General features: G+C 33.4%; 1 protein-coding gene across 2 annotated transcripts in view; it reads left to right on the top strand.

Moving 5' to 3' along the window:
- The window catches only part of LOC149801686 (protein unc-13 homolog B-like), a 271,956-nt gene that overhangs the window by 166,140 nt on the left and 93,050 nt on the right, over positions 1-12,766 (top strand). For both annotated transcript variants that reach the window (XM_089955954.1, XM_089955953.1), the window contains exons 13-17: positions 1,812-1,886; positions 3,851-4,070; positions 5,794-5,914; positions 7,125-7,231; positions 12,432-12,573. In XM_089955954.1, coding sequence (XP_089812080.1) covers positions 1,812-1,886; positions 3,851-4,070; positions 5,794-5,914; positions 7,125-7,231; positions 12,432-12,573 — 665 coding nt within the window. The remainder of the gene's footprint in view (positions 1-1,811; positions 1,887-3,850; positions 4,071-5,793; positions 5,915-7,124; positions 7,232-12,431; positions 12,574-12,766) is intronic.

Raw genomic sequence — 12,766 nt, 5'->3', positions numbered from 1 at the left:
TGCACCATTCTATGACATATCTTCCAGATCAGTTACTGCATTCAAGTTAAACGTTTTGATAATATCTGCACATCTCTAATGTTTATGCTGTGATATGTCAGGAGTTCATGTTTTGTTTGTCTTGCCTGCTTAAGCATCATGGTGAACAGTGTTGAAGTTTTGGATTCAAGTGCTCAAAGGTCACATATTTTGATTCATCAGTTGCTGCATTCACCTAAAACATAAAGAGTACCTGAGTTCAAAGGACTTTAAATTGATATCCTGGGAGTTTCTGTCTTGCACACCTCACCTGCATAAGCAGAGGTCTTGGTTCATCATCATGAACAGTGTTAAAGTTTTTGAAAGTTACGCATCTTTTACATTTGCTATTGCATTCAGCGGAAACTTTGGTGTAATGGTTAAGTCTACAGTTTATATAGTGTTATGTGAGGCATTCATGTTTTTACTGTCTTACTGCTTCAGTAGAATGCATGTTTCATCAATGTAAATAATGTTAAAGTTTTGTCAAATTATTTCAGTATCTCGTATCTTCAACATCAGTTGCTGTATTCAACTGAAACATAAAATTACTGTAGGTCTAAAGTTTATGTGCTGATATACAAGGAGTTCTTGTCTTATCTCTCTTTTTTGTATGTTATGCATATCTTACCTGTCTTGTATGTCTAATCTGTATTGCCTGTCTTGTCTGTTTTGCCTGTTTTTCTGTCATAGCAGCCTTGCCTGTCTTACCAGTTTTGTCGATCTTACCAATCTGGTCTGTCTTACCAGTCCTACCAGTCTTCTCTGTCTTAACCTGTCCTACCAGTCTTTTCGATCTTACCTGTCTCATCTGTCTTGTATTGCCTGCCTTAACTGTCTTGTCTGTCTTGCCTGTTGTACCAGTCTTGCCTTCTTAAGCATTATGATTAAAAATGTTAATGTTTAGTGTGAAACTTTATGAATGATACACGGGTTTTACTGACAAGCTTATGGATGCAGGTGAGACACTGGGTTGTATGTTAGTTGTAGCAACTTGTATGCAAAACTGTAAACTGAGATTTTTGAACTTTTTCAACTTTAAAAAACTCCATCAGCCATTGATTTTAAAATACAGTTTGTAAAAACCAATAAAATATTAACTGTTATTGTTTTACTTAATGAACACCAGTATGTATTCAGATGTAAGTACAGTTAAAACAAAAAGAAAAAAGAAAAACATATTACATTTTCTCTTTTTTAATACTTAAAAAATCACTTTTTGAGTTCAAATACTGAACACCTTACTTTATGTATACCCTTGGTTTTATCACAGATCTCACTTATTTACCTATATCTTTACATCTCTGTTGAATCCATGTCAGTATCATTAATACTCTGATATTTCTTGAAGCCTTTCTTTTTTTATTATTTTATAAATTTGAAGCTTAAACTGTTTTGTAATTTCATTTTTGTAGTTAGTTTCTTTCAGTAGTTTTGAAGTTTCAAAACTGAATGGTTCTTCACCTCTGCAGAATGTTCCAAATTTTGATTCCAGAATTCAGATTTTTGTCTGATTTTGAATTTTAAGTTGCACAGAGTATCACTGTTTGTTAAATTGATCCTTATATTTTAGGATATAATCACACATCCTTTGTTTTTGAAGTTATTATTGTCTTTGTCTTTTTTATCCAACATAATCTGTTTTAACAATAGTTTATTTCCTTGCTTTAGATTTGCCTAAAATTGCCTTTGACTTGCTATTTTGCTATAAGAAATTCCATTCTAGTTTAAAACATGTTACTCAAATTATTATGCTATATTGCATTATATTGAATGGTCCTCATATTTTGCAGACTATGCAAGCTTCCAAAAGAAATACTGGAGTACCAGCCATGGTAGCCAGACAGTCCCTCAATGATGAAGAGCTGGTAGGTGATGAAGAAATCATAAGGTCCATTGCTTATTTAAACAACTAAAGTTAAATTGTATACCATTGGACATCTTTAGGACCAAAAAATTGTTATTGAATCCATCAGCTGATCTGAACAGACCTACAACAAAAGTTATTCAGCATGTAATATGACTGTCATCTTTGCTAGCAATCCTTCACCAGTCCTCTTTATTCCACGTCAGATTCAGTTGACATGGAACAGAATAGATTGCTGACCTTGTGCTAAATGTATCGGGGTTGAAAGATCTTACACCACTTGTATTTAATATGGGTAGAATACTATTGTATGCCACTTGGTGTCTTTTTCTTTTTCTTTTTTTTAAAATAAGAAATGAACACTAATTGAGAAATTACTCAAGTAATGTTAAGGACAATGTATCACTGGGTGACTTTGCTTTGTGGTATGAATGTAATGTAACAAAAGTTCATAGTTAAAGTTTCTTTCAGCATTTAGAGTTTTTAAAACCTCATCCAATAGCATCACATTCTTCACTTAATATCTCTTGCCTGTGGGGCCCTGCAGTCATGTATCTTAGAATGGAAGATTCCATATCCTTTCTTCAGATATTATTTCAGTTGGCATGTCCTATGTACATGGTAATGTATGTGGAGTGAAAACTTCACATACAAGCTTTGGAACCTCATTTTTTTTAATATGATTTTGGTCAGGGTGATATGATTAAGATCTCACATGAGTCCTGTAATGTGTATGATGCAAACATATTAATAAAATGATGTTGCAAGTCATTGGCTAAATTTATTACCACTTTAGAGACTGTATCCCTGATCCAAGTTTGATCAGACTTGGTAAATAGGCTAAAATCAGTAAGATTTTGAATGATTTCAGTTATGAGCAATATCCATGCAATATCAGTGACGGGCAATTTTGCATTGGATTTATTGAGCTTGTTGAAACTTTAGTGACCATTTCAAAGATCCACAACTTTATCCAACTTGTTAATAGGCATATATATATATATATATATATATATATATATATATATATATATATATATATATATATATATATATATATATATATATGAATGAATGACCTTGCGTCTTATTACTAAGCTTGTCAGTAATCTAGTAATTCCTGAGGAGATTTTGCTCAAACTTGTTAAATAATCTTATATTATCAAGATATTGGGTGAGTTTGATCTATGCATATTAATAAGGTAATCATGCATCTTATTGACTGAGCTTGTTACCAATCTAGAGACTAAAATTCCTGTTGGATTTTTCATGATACTGAGCTTATATTATTATTGTCCTGGACAGAAACCTTTTTAGTTGTGTCCTAGACAGGCTCTGTAATAAGTGAGATCGGTGCACATTAGCAGGTTACATTGCATCTGATGGTGCCCAAGGTTACCGAGTGGTCTATGGCACTCACCTAAGTTTACAGATCACTTGCACATTTCACCTCTGTCTGCCTGTGTTTGAGTCTTGGCTTAACCAGTGTGGGTATGTTAGCAAGCTGGCCAGTAGCTTCACATGGGTCTTCCCAGGTTCTTCCTTCAGATATACTGGCTGCCGTGTATAGCCCATCATATGCCAAAAGTGGCATTGTACCCCACAGATCCAAAAACCAATATTGTTTCTGACTAGTTGATATTGTTACCTCTCTTGATCTTGAGACTATATTTTTCATCCAGTTTTTTTATATAATATAAAACTTTTTGAATGGGTTTATATCAAGACCATGGATGACTTCAGCTATTAGCAAGACACTTTGTATGATAATTATGCCTTTATTTTTAGATTTTTGTATATATCAGGCTTAAATATAATAAGTACAAGTAACATAATGTACAGTTTGGGAGATGGTTTACATAGAATGTGTTCTACAGTACTGCATTCACATGCTTAATGAAATGGTCAACTGTCAAGTTATACAAGCCAGGTGAGTTATAATCCCTGTTGTCTTTTTTCCTCCAGAAAATGCATGTGTATAAGAAAGCCCTACAGGCATTGATTTACCCAATCTCCAGTACAACGCCTCACAACTTTGTGGTGTGGACAGCCACCTCACCCACCTACTGCTTTGAGTGTGAAGGTTTGCTGTGGGGCCTGGCCAGGCAAGGTGTCCGCTGTACAGAATGTGGTGTTAAGTGTCATGAGAAGTGCAAGGATCTCCTCAATGCAGACTGTCTGCAAAGTAAGACATTGAAACAGCTTATTGCTGTCAAGTGTGACAATTCAAAATGTTTTCACTTCACAAGTGAAATATTTCCTTAGTGCTGTTCCATTTAGACATACTTGGCACCCAGGGAAGGCATTTAAAAAAAATATATGCCAGGGTGTGTTAATTTCTTAAAGTTCACACTAAAATAATAAGAAAATTCTAAATTGTATATATGGGTGAGTACCCACACCAGATGTGCCTTCCCTTGGTCCCAGGTATGTTTTACTGGGACAGCCATTATATCTACTTGAAAAGTTATGTAGATTTTCTTTTTATTATATATTTTTCATAAAAAAAACCCATTGATTTGCATGGATTTTCTTCACCATTTTGTGTCAATGCAATTAATGATTGTGTTCCTTCAACCAGAAAAGGAAGTTTTGATATTTTACAGTAGTTTTATGGCAGTGACTTTTTACAAATTTGACCTTGAACATATAATGCTTCAGATCATGTATTTTTTCAGATTAATGACTGTTTTCATATGAAAATGATGAGATATTTATTTTATGAATTTATTAATGCTGGGCTGGTGGTACTGTCATATCAGACAGGACTTCAGGACATAACATCTTTAAAGAAAAGAGTTGATAATTGTGTGGTTGCATTTAAAGAATTTGGCTCATTACTTTGCTAATTTCTGCATTCATATGTGAATTTTTATGTGGCCTTGACAGGTATGCAGTCTAATTTGGTAAACGATGCTGTAATTAAATTTTGATTGGCACTTAATTTCGGTGTGCAGTCAGTTTTCATCATAACTAAATTTTTCAATCATCATTTTCAAACATGATTATGATTGTGATTAGAGCTAAACTCACTGCTTAAACAATGTTATAGCTATATATACTTGGGAGTTTTGCCTAAAAACGTGTACTATATGCTGTACAGTGTAATATGATACCTTATACAGAATATTGATTAGCAACTGGTCATGTTAGGTTCAGTCACTTACGATTTATATGATTCATGTAAAAAACTAATTATTAAAAGTTAATACATGAAGCCTACTATTTATTGTTTGGAGTTCCTTTTTAGGCATTTCTTGACGGAACTTCATTGATTTCATTTGTTTACTAAATGGTCTACAGTCTTGATCTTTACTAAAGAGGGTTTAAACATTATGATTCAAAGCAAGGTTGAGGAATAACTTTTGTTCATCAACATGCCATATGTTGTCTAACTTTGAATAAATTGGGTTGTTTCACTTGGTATACTTTACTTATGAAGATTTAGCTCTTATGGGATCTTTCAAAAAGGATTTATAACAATACTGTCCTGTCTATTTGTAAGTAATCTATGCAAGGGTGATTTTTCACCCCTAACCAACTTGCATTTGAATCTCCTATATGACAATGAACTGTATAAAACTGTGCCAAGGTGCTAGTCTTCCATGAGCACTGAGTAAGGTTTTCATACTATTTATACAGGTTAGAGGTATCAAGAATGTTTTTCTTTCTTTCTGTCTCTCTCTCTCTCTGCTTTTGTTGTTAAGATGACTGAAAGTTACATTTTTCAAAATATGGGCATGTTGAAGGGACTTGGGATTCAAAAATCATGTTTCTACATGACACATCATGTTATGTCAGGTATGCTTCACTCTCTTGTACCCCAGAAAGAGACATGCTGGTGAGAATATAAATTCTGAATTTCATTATTGATACGAAGTTCACAGTTTCTATTTTATGCTAACTAGGAGCTGCAGAGAAGAGTTCCAAGCATGGGGCTGGAAACAAAACACATAACATCATTATGGCCATGAAGGATCGCATGAAAATAAGGGAGCGGAATAAACCAGAAATATTTGAATTATTGCGGTAAGTCTTGATACGCCCAGCCATAAAACTACTTCATCTTGTAGCACTTGTTAAATTAGGATCATAATTTTGTGTTTGTGCTTTTGGGACTGACCAAAGGAGCAAATATGGTTAAAAAAAGTCACTTTTTGTGTAAAACTTCACCTTGTATCAGCATGACAGTAATGTTAATGTTGCCATCTGTCACTGACTCTGGGGACAGAGTAGTTGAGGTTGAACTCAAATGTGAGTGAGTTGAGAAAAACCTCAGTATTGGTTTTGTAATTTGAACAAATTAGAATGCATTTCTGAGACTGTAAATGAGAAAGAGTGAGATAATACCTAAACTGCAAACATGAATGGAACAGAACATGAACAAAATGAAAGTTATGAAGGCATTTCAAAATGCAAATCAAACACAAATCAAACACAGATAAAATGAAAGTTATGAAGGCATTTCAAAATGACAATGAAACAAAAATGAAATGCAAACAAAATGAAAGTTATGAAGGCATTTAAAAATGCAAATGAAACAAATGAAATGCAAACAAAATGCAGATTTGGTCAAATTACATGTTCCATTAATCTTAAAAATTGTGGTTCTCATGAAAAACTGGGTTCTTGAGAAAGTTTGTCCATTAGGGCAGTTAGTGGAACTTTCAAATGGATGGAAACACAAAGTACTACAAGTCATTAGTCATTTGCATGGCTTGTACTATTTGCTGTTTAGAGAGAAGTCTGACCTCAACACGTATCACATATTATTGGCCAACTTTTCTCTAATGTGGTGATATGTTCTTGTAATTCTAATGTGGATAATAAAGAAATTCATTATATGTAAACATGCATTTTTAATGTTTCAAAGCTACAATTCAGCACATCATATTGGCATATTAAAGCTTATTAGGACTGTTTGCTTGGAGTAATAGTTAAAAACAGAGAACATCAGATCTGGGTATACATAGTTTGTTTATCAATACAGTAACTATGAATGTTTATTCACCTCATTCAGTAAATCTCTACATTCAGCATGGTCTTATATATTTGGAATTGTACATTTGGATTACTGCTATATAACTATACAGGTATGTTTAAAATGTATAGATTCCATGCAGATTTACCTTTATTTATCTTTTATATATTTAGAACTTTGTACAGGTATAGATATATCCAGATGTGGTTTTTCATTATATATTTATGGTGTTTTTTTTCTTTCATTCTCTCATTTCAGGCAGGTGTTTAATGTGGATAAGAAGTCCCACTCTGGCCACATGAAGGCAATGAAACAGAGTGTATTGGATGGGACATCTAAGTGGTCTGCCAAGATAGCTATAACTGGTCAGTATAACCTAACCTGGTCTTTGTAACAGCTATGAATGCTTGACAGGTTAATCTAGAGACCTGGATTTACCTGTTTCTTGCATGAAAATAATGTGAAATAATTGCAGGATCCAAGTCTAATGTTTACTTCAGTTTTAATTAGTCACCACTTTGCCTTTTGGAGATTAAAGTGGCCAAAAAATTTAGAATGACTACTTGAAGATTGTTCTATAGCATAGAATTTAATTCTAATTTTTGTATATACTAACCCCTTGTTTTAGTGCATCCTGCTAACTTGTGAACCAGTTTAATTTGTTGGGCCAGGTGTGGATCCCATTTTATTTTTGTGTACAAAGGGCAAAACAAAGGTTCTGTGTGGTTTACATTTAAAAAATGTGATACAAAATGGTGATTAAAAACTTGTCATTGGAAATGATGTTGAGTTTGTGTTAATTGGGAATTAACATCATGAAATTCATAATTTTAAAGACATAGTGGTGCAGAATATTTAAAATTTTTGTATTGTAAAGGACTTTAAACTAATTTAATATGTCAGCTTATAAGCTGAAGTCATGGGTAAAGTCCTAGGGTTGTGAAGATGCTGTCAGTTAATTGCTAAATAAACGAGAGAAAATTCATTTGAGGCAGGGACCTCTTTAAATGAAACTGAGGTCACAGACTGCTACTGAAACATCATGTGACAACATAAATGATTGTCATTTCTGTCAAGGAGGCTGGTTAGAAGTCATGTATTAAAAATGTTAATATCTACCAAAACAAAACTGGCACTCAGATGCAATGATAAGAAACATGAAGGTTGCCTGTCTTCTTTGCTGCCTTCAAGAGGAAATGTCAAAGAGCTGCCAGATAAACTGAATAGAACCTATAAGGGTTTGTCTTGAGGACCAGCCTATTCATTAGATATGGAGCAGCTATATGTGTCATTCAACACGGAAATGGTGAAGTTCTTGTTCTACAGGTAGGTCCATGTCTGTGTAGAAAGTTGTCTTCACTTGATTTGTATCTTGTTTCTATGTTTGAAAGCTTCATAATGTTTTTTTTTTAAGTTTATTATTATAATTGGACCCTTGTCCAAATCCTTATTTGTTTTTCATTTGCTTTGAAATATTTGAAAAATACATATGATCGGCTGATTGATATTTCACTCATGATTGCATTGTATGCATGTAGTTGTGTGTGTTTTTGGAGTTGGGGAGTAATTATGGTATATATTTGTTGACCCTTCTGTTAGATCACATATTCTGGTAAACAACTTTTTTATGAAGGCTGCATACTTGTAATAGTTTTCATGTAATATTTGTCTTCAGTTCTGGATTTTATTGCGTGTATACTGGCATACATTTATTTTTTATTTGATATTCAGTTTTATCACAATAAGGATAATTGAATAATGAGTCTTTCATATGGTGAGATATTACGTTTGAATTTGTGATATTTCAAGACAAGCTAATTTGTGTTTGACCTGGAAGCAATACAAGTTGCAATGTTTCATTCTGTTTTTTAGAATAGAGAAACAGTCAACTAGTAAATGGTTTATCTCATTTATGTAGGGTTGACTGGATGCTAAGATTTATTACACATTTCTCTACTAGTAAATTCATTATAAAGTATTGTAATGACACCAATTATAGAATGATCTCTATTGGAACCCTTTCATGTGTGATAGTGCTAACACAGTATAATGGCAAGCAGGTTGAACAAAACCCACCCAATAAAATATTTCCATTTTTCATTCATTTCAAGGAAATGTGCTCTATATATTGCTTGTTCATTATGATCACTATGCAGACATCAGGGTGTTTGAATTTTATTGACATATGAAAATAATCCATACTTTTTGTTATGTCATTTTGCAACAGTAAACATTTTTGACATTTTTTTAATGGGGAATTCTACCATTCATATGAATCAAACTCTTGTTTAGATTCTAGATATTTCTTATGATTTCAGCACTGCAAAGTCCAGTAATTAGACCCTGTGCTATTTATTTAGTACTTGAAAAACTAGAGGGACTTGTGGGCTTTATTAAGGGAATTTAGGAAAATTTTATGAAGACGAGGATTACTTGTAAATGCTCATTCATGAAGATATGCTGTTCTCTCAATATACGAGCAGATTACATCCTGTCTAGAGCGTTGCTTTGGAGATGGAACTGAACCTTTAAAGACAAGTGCATATATGTGGGTAAATAATTAATCCAACCACTCTTTCTTTCGAGAATTGTTCAGAAGGTTATAACATCTGGTGGAAAGTTAAGACAGGTTACCATGTCATACAAGTTAAAAGTAATTTTTTTCTTCTTTGTTAAACAGGTATCATTGATGCTACAACAAGAAAAGTGGCTGATTGTCCATCTATCCTTGTAAGGAGAAGAATACATACCCATATAGAAAATATTTTAATTGAACATTTTAATTTAGATAGATGGAAAAGAAGCAGGTGTCTGCTATGTGGAGGTGTCTTTTATGGCAGGTTACACTGTGTATCATCCTCTGTAAATGTTGGCAGTTGAAAATAAAGTATAATGTACTGTTGTATCTGTAGTTATTGAAAACTTTCTATCTTGATTATTTCCCCCATTCTTGCCCACTTTGTTTATCGGGCAGAACTAGATTGTTGTTGACATAAAATTATGGTTATATGATGCAATATTATATGCAGTTACAAAAGAATCAAAGAATGAAGTATTTTGTAGTCATTTATGTACAAATTCTTACACAAGAGGGTGTCTATGTTCATGCTAGCCTAGAGGGGATGAAGCCATTGTACTTGTCATGTATCTGCCAGACACAGCAAGAGAGAATGACCTGATGCTGGACAGACCCCAGTCTACTATGCTGTCACAGTATGAACTGTCTCTAGGCACTCATCATATTGACCCTATTGTTGAGGAAAAGCATATCCCATCTGTACAACTGGGTCAGGGCAAGGAGAACCTCTTCCAGGATGGATCAGAACTTGAAAATCGGTTAAAACAATTATTCCAATTTAACATGCTATTTCTAAAATCAAATTAAAAATATACACTTATTCAAGAGTTCTGTTCATCATAAGATTTACACTTAAAATAAACAAAATCAAGATTCAGTTAATTGTACACTTTTGTCGAGAATCAGTAGATCACACAATAGTGTTCTTTGTTCTGTAAAGAATACTATGATTTATGTAAGCTGCCTGCACATGTTAGTTAATTTTATCATCTACTGGTATATTGCACAGGTTATTTATTTTAAACATAGAGTTCCATTGCAACTGGAACTGATGGTAAGTATAGCTGATGTTAAAATGGAAAGTTCCAAGCAGATTTAGAGTGTTTTTGGATGTCAGAGACTCCTTCTGAGGTGTCAAATAGAAACCCCTGATTGCAGATGAAAGTAATATTTATACAAGAGAGCTTATCCTTGTATCATTGTCAGCCTAAATTTGTTTAACATTACAGTATGCAGTACATGTACCCACATTCACACCAATTAATGGAAATAATTTATTAGACGAGGAGTGATAGTAAAAAATATCCTTTCATTTGAATTGTATGTATGTCTGTTTGGATGGCTGACCATTTCAAACTTCATTCATAGACGCTGACAAGAAATAGTGAAACCATAGGTCTCGTTTGGTCTTTCTTGAAATCTCACCACCATTTATTCACTAAAAGTGTGGGGACAAGATAGATGAAATGCATTATTTTTAGCAGGGTTGGTCTTTCAAAAAGAGGCCACTGTGTTTTCTATAGTATCTGTATGCATTGCCTTGCATTATCATAAATTTTATTTTGGGTGGGATGCTACAAAAGGCATTTTCAGTATACAATCCTTGGTAAAATAAATGGTTCTTAAATAGAAATATATATTCACTCACACATGCAACATCAGTAACATCAAGATAGTAGAATTGGGGCCATTGAACAAACATTTTCACTATGTATCAATAGTTGTGTTACAAAAATAAACAGTTGTCCTCATTCTTGTTTGCCTTGTTTGAACTATCTACAGAATCTGTCAACTGGATCTGTATTAAAAGTTTGTCATCAGTTATGAACTTTAATTGACTTTTTCAGTTCTAATATCAGTAAATATCACAATCTTTTATATGAATTTGTTTAGTACATCTTTGATTATTATTCTTGTGTATCAACAAAAGTTTCCACCTCCCCCCATGTGAGACTTCCTCCGTATCTTGTGTGCTTGCCTATGCTGCAGTCAGTATTTAGTTGACCCTCTTGCTTTTGAGTTCCTGACAAAGAGTTGATTTTTTTTGAGTTATCTTTCTACCAGATGAAAATGATTGGTGTTTTCCCTTCATAATTTAAATATAATTTAGTTCTGAGGCAAGCTTTCACTTATTGGCTTATTTGAACATTAATTTTGTGGCTGTCATTATGAATGCTAAAGATATCTTACTGTTCTTTTCTTCAGTATATTCACAGACAGAATTTGTGATAATCAGAGTAAACATAATTTTATGTAGTGGATAGATGTAAAACTTTAAATTAGAATTTTTACCTTTTGGAGGAGAAATGTATGTTCTTTGTTTGTAACAGATGTTTGGAATATTTATGTAATATATATGCATGCATTTGTATAACTGTAATTGTAACAACAAATTTGAGAAAAGATAGACTGGAAACCATGGAATTGAACACAAATGTAATCTGCATATTCATATAGTTAATAATAGTGGTTCCCAACCTTTTTCAGTATGAGGACCCCTTCTTCTGAACTTTAGAAAATTTTGCAGTCCCCATATGCTAATAGTTGTAATTTTAGTTTCCATCGGAACAACTCTGCAACTTCTGGGGGGATTCACAGCTCACAGGATGTGAACCAGTGTTCTAGAATTTTCACCATCATATGGAGGAACAATGGAAGTATGATTATATGCTGTACTCAAAACCAGAAGTGTGCATTTGTAAATCTTGTCAAGACCATACATGTATGGTTGCCATGGTGTGTGTCTGAGCACATCAAGACACTTTAGTCCAGTTGCCTTGGCTCAGCCTAACCTTTTATGTGCTGCTGTGCAATTAAATACATCAATCAGCTTCCATGTGGTGTGGAGAACCAGAGAACCTGCACATAAGAGAATACAAATTACTGGAATCAAAGGGGAAAATCTGTGGACATGGAATTTTGCTGTATTTGTCTAGTTGCAATTCAAAGTTATGCCACATTTAAATTGTTGTTTTCTATTTTTGCAGTGATATGTGCCCAAGGTTTAATAGGGAAAGATAAGACAGGAACAAGTGATCCATATGTCACTGTTCAGGTTGGCAAAATCAAAAAGAGAACAAAGACAGTACCCCAAGACCTGAACCCTGAGTGGAATGAAAAATTCTATTTGTAAGTTTTTATGTTCTTTATTTTTGTGTGTAATGAAATAAACATGTTATTTGCAGAAATTAAATATCATGCAGTGTAAACAAATAAACCAAACATTTGAAGAAACCAAAAAGTGTCTCAGATAATAACTTTAATATGGTGGACTGCATGACATTAACTTTCACAGTCACATTTTTCCAAGGTGATAACTTGA

The sequence above is a fragment of the Sinohyriopsis cumingii genome, chromosome 4 (genome assembly GCF_028554795.1).
Source record: "Sinohyriopsis cumingii isolate HCF-2022 chromosome 4, ASM2855479v2, whole genome shotgun sequence".
NCBI classification, from domain to species: Eukaryota; Metazoa; Mollusca; class Bivalvia; order Unionida; family Unionidae; genus Sinohyriopsis; species Sinohyriopsis cumingii.
This window is presented reverse-complemented; position numbering and strand designations above follow the sequence as displayed.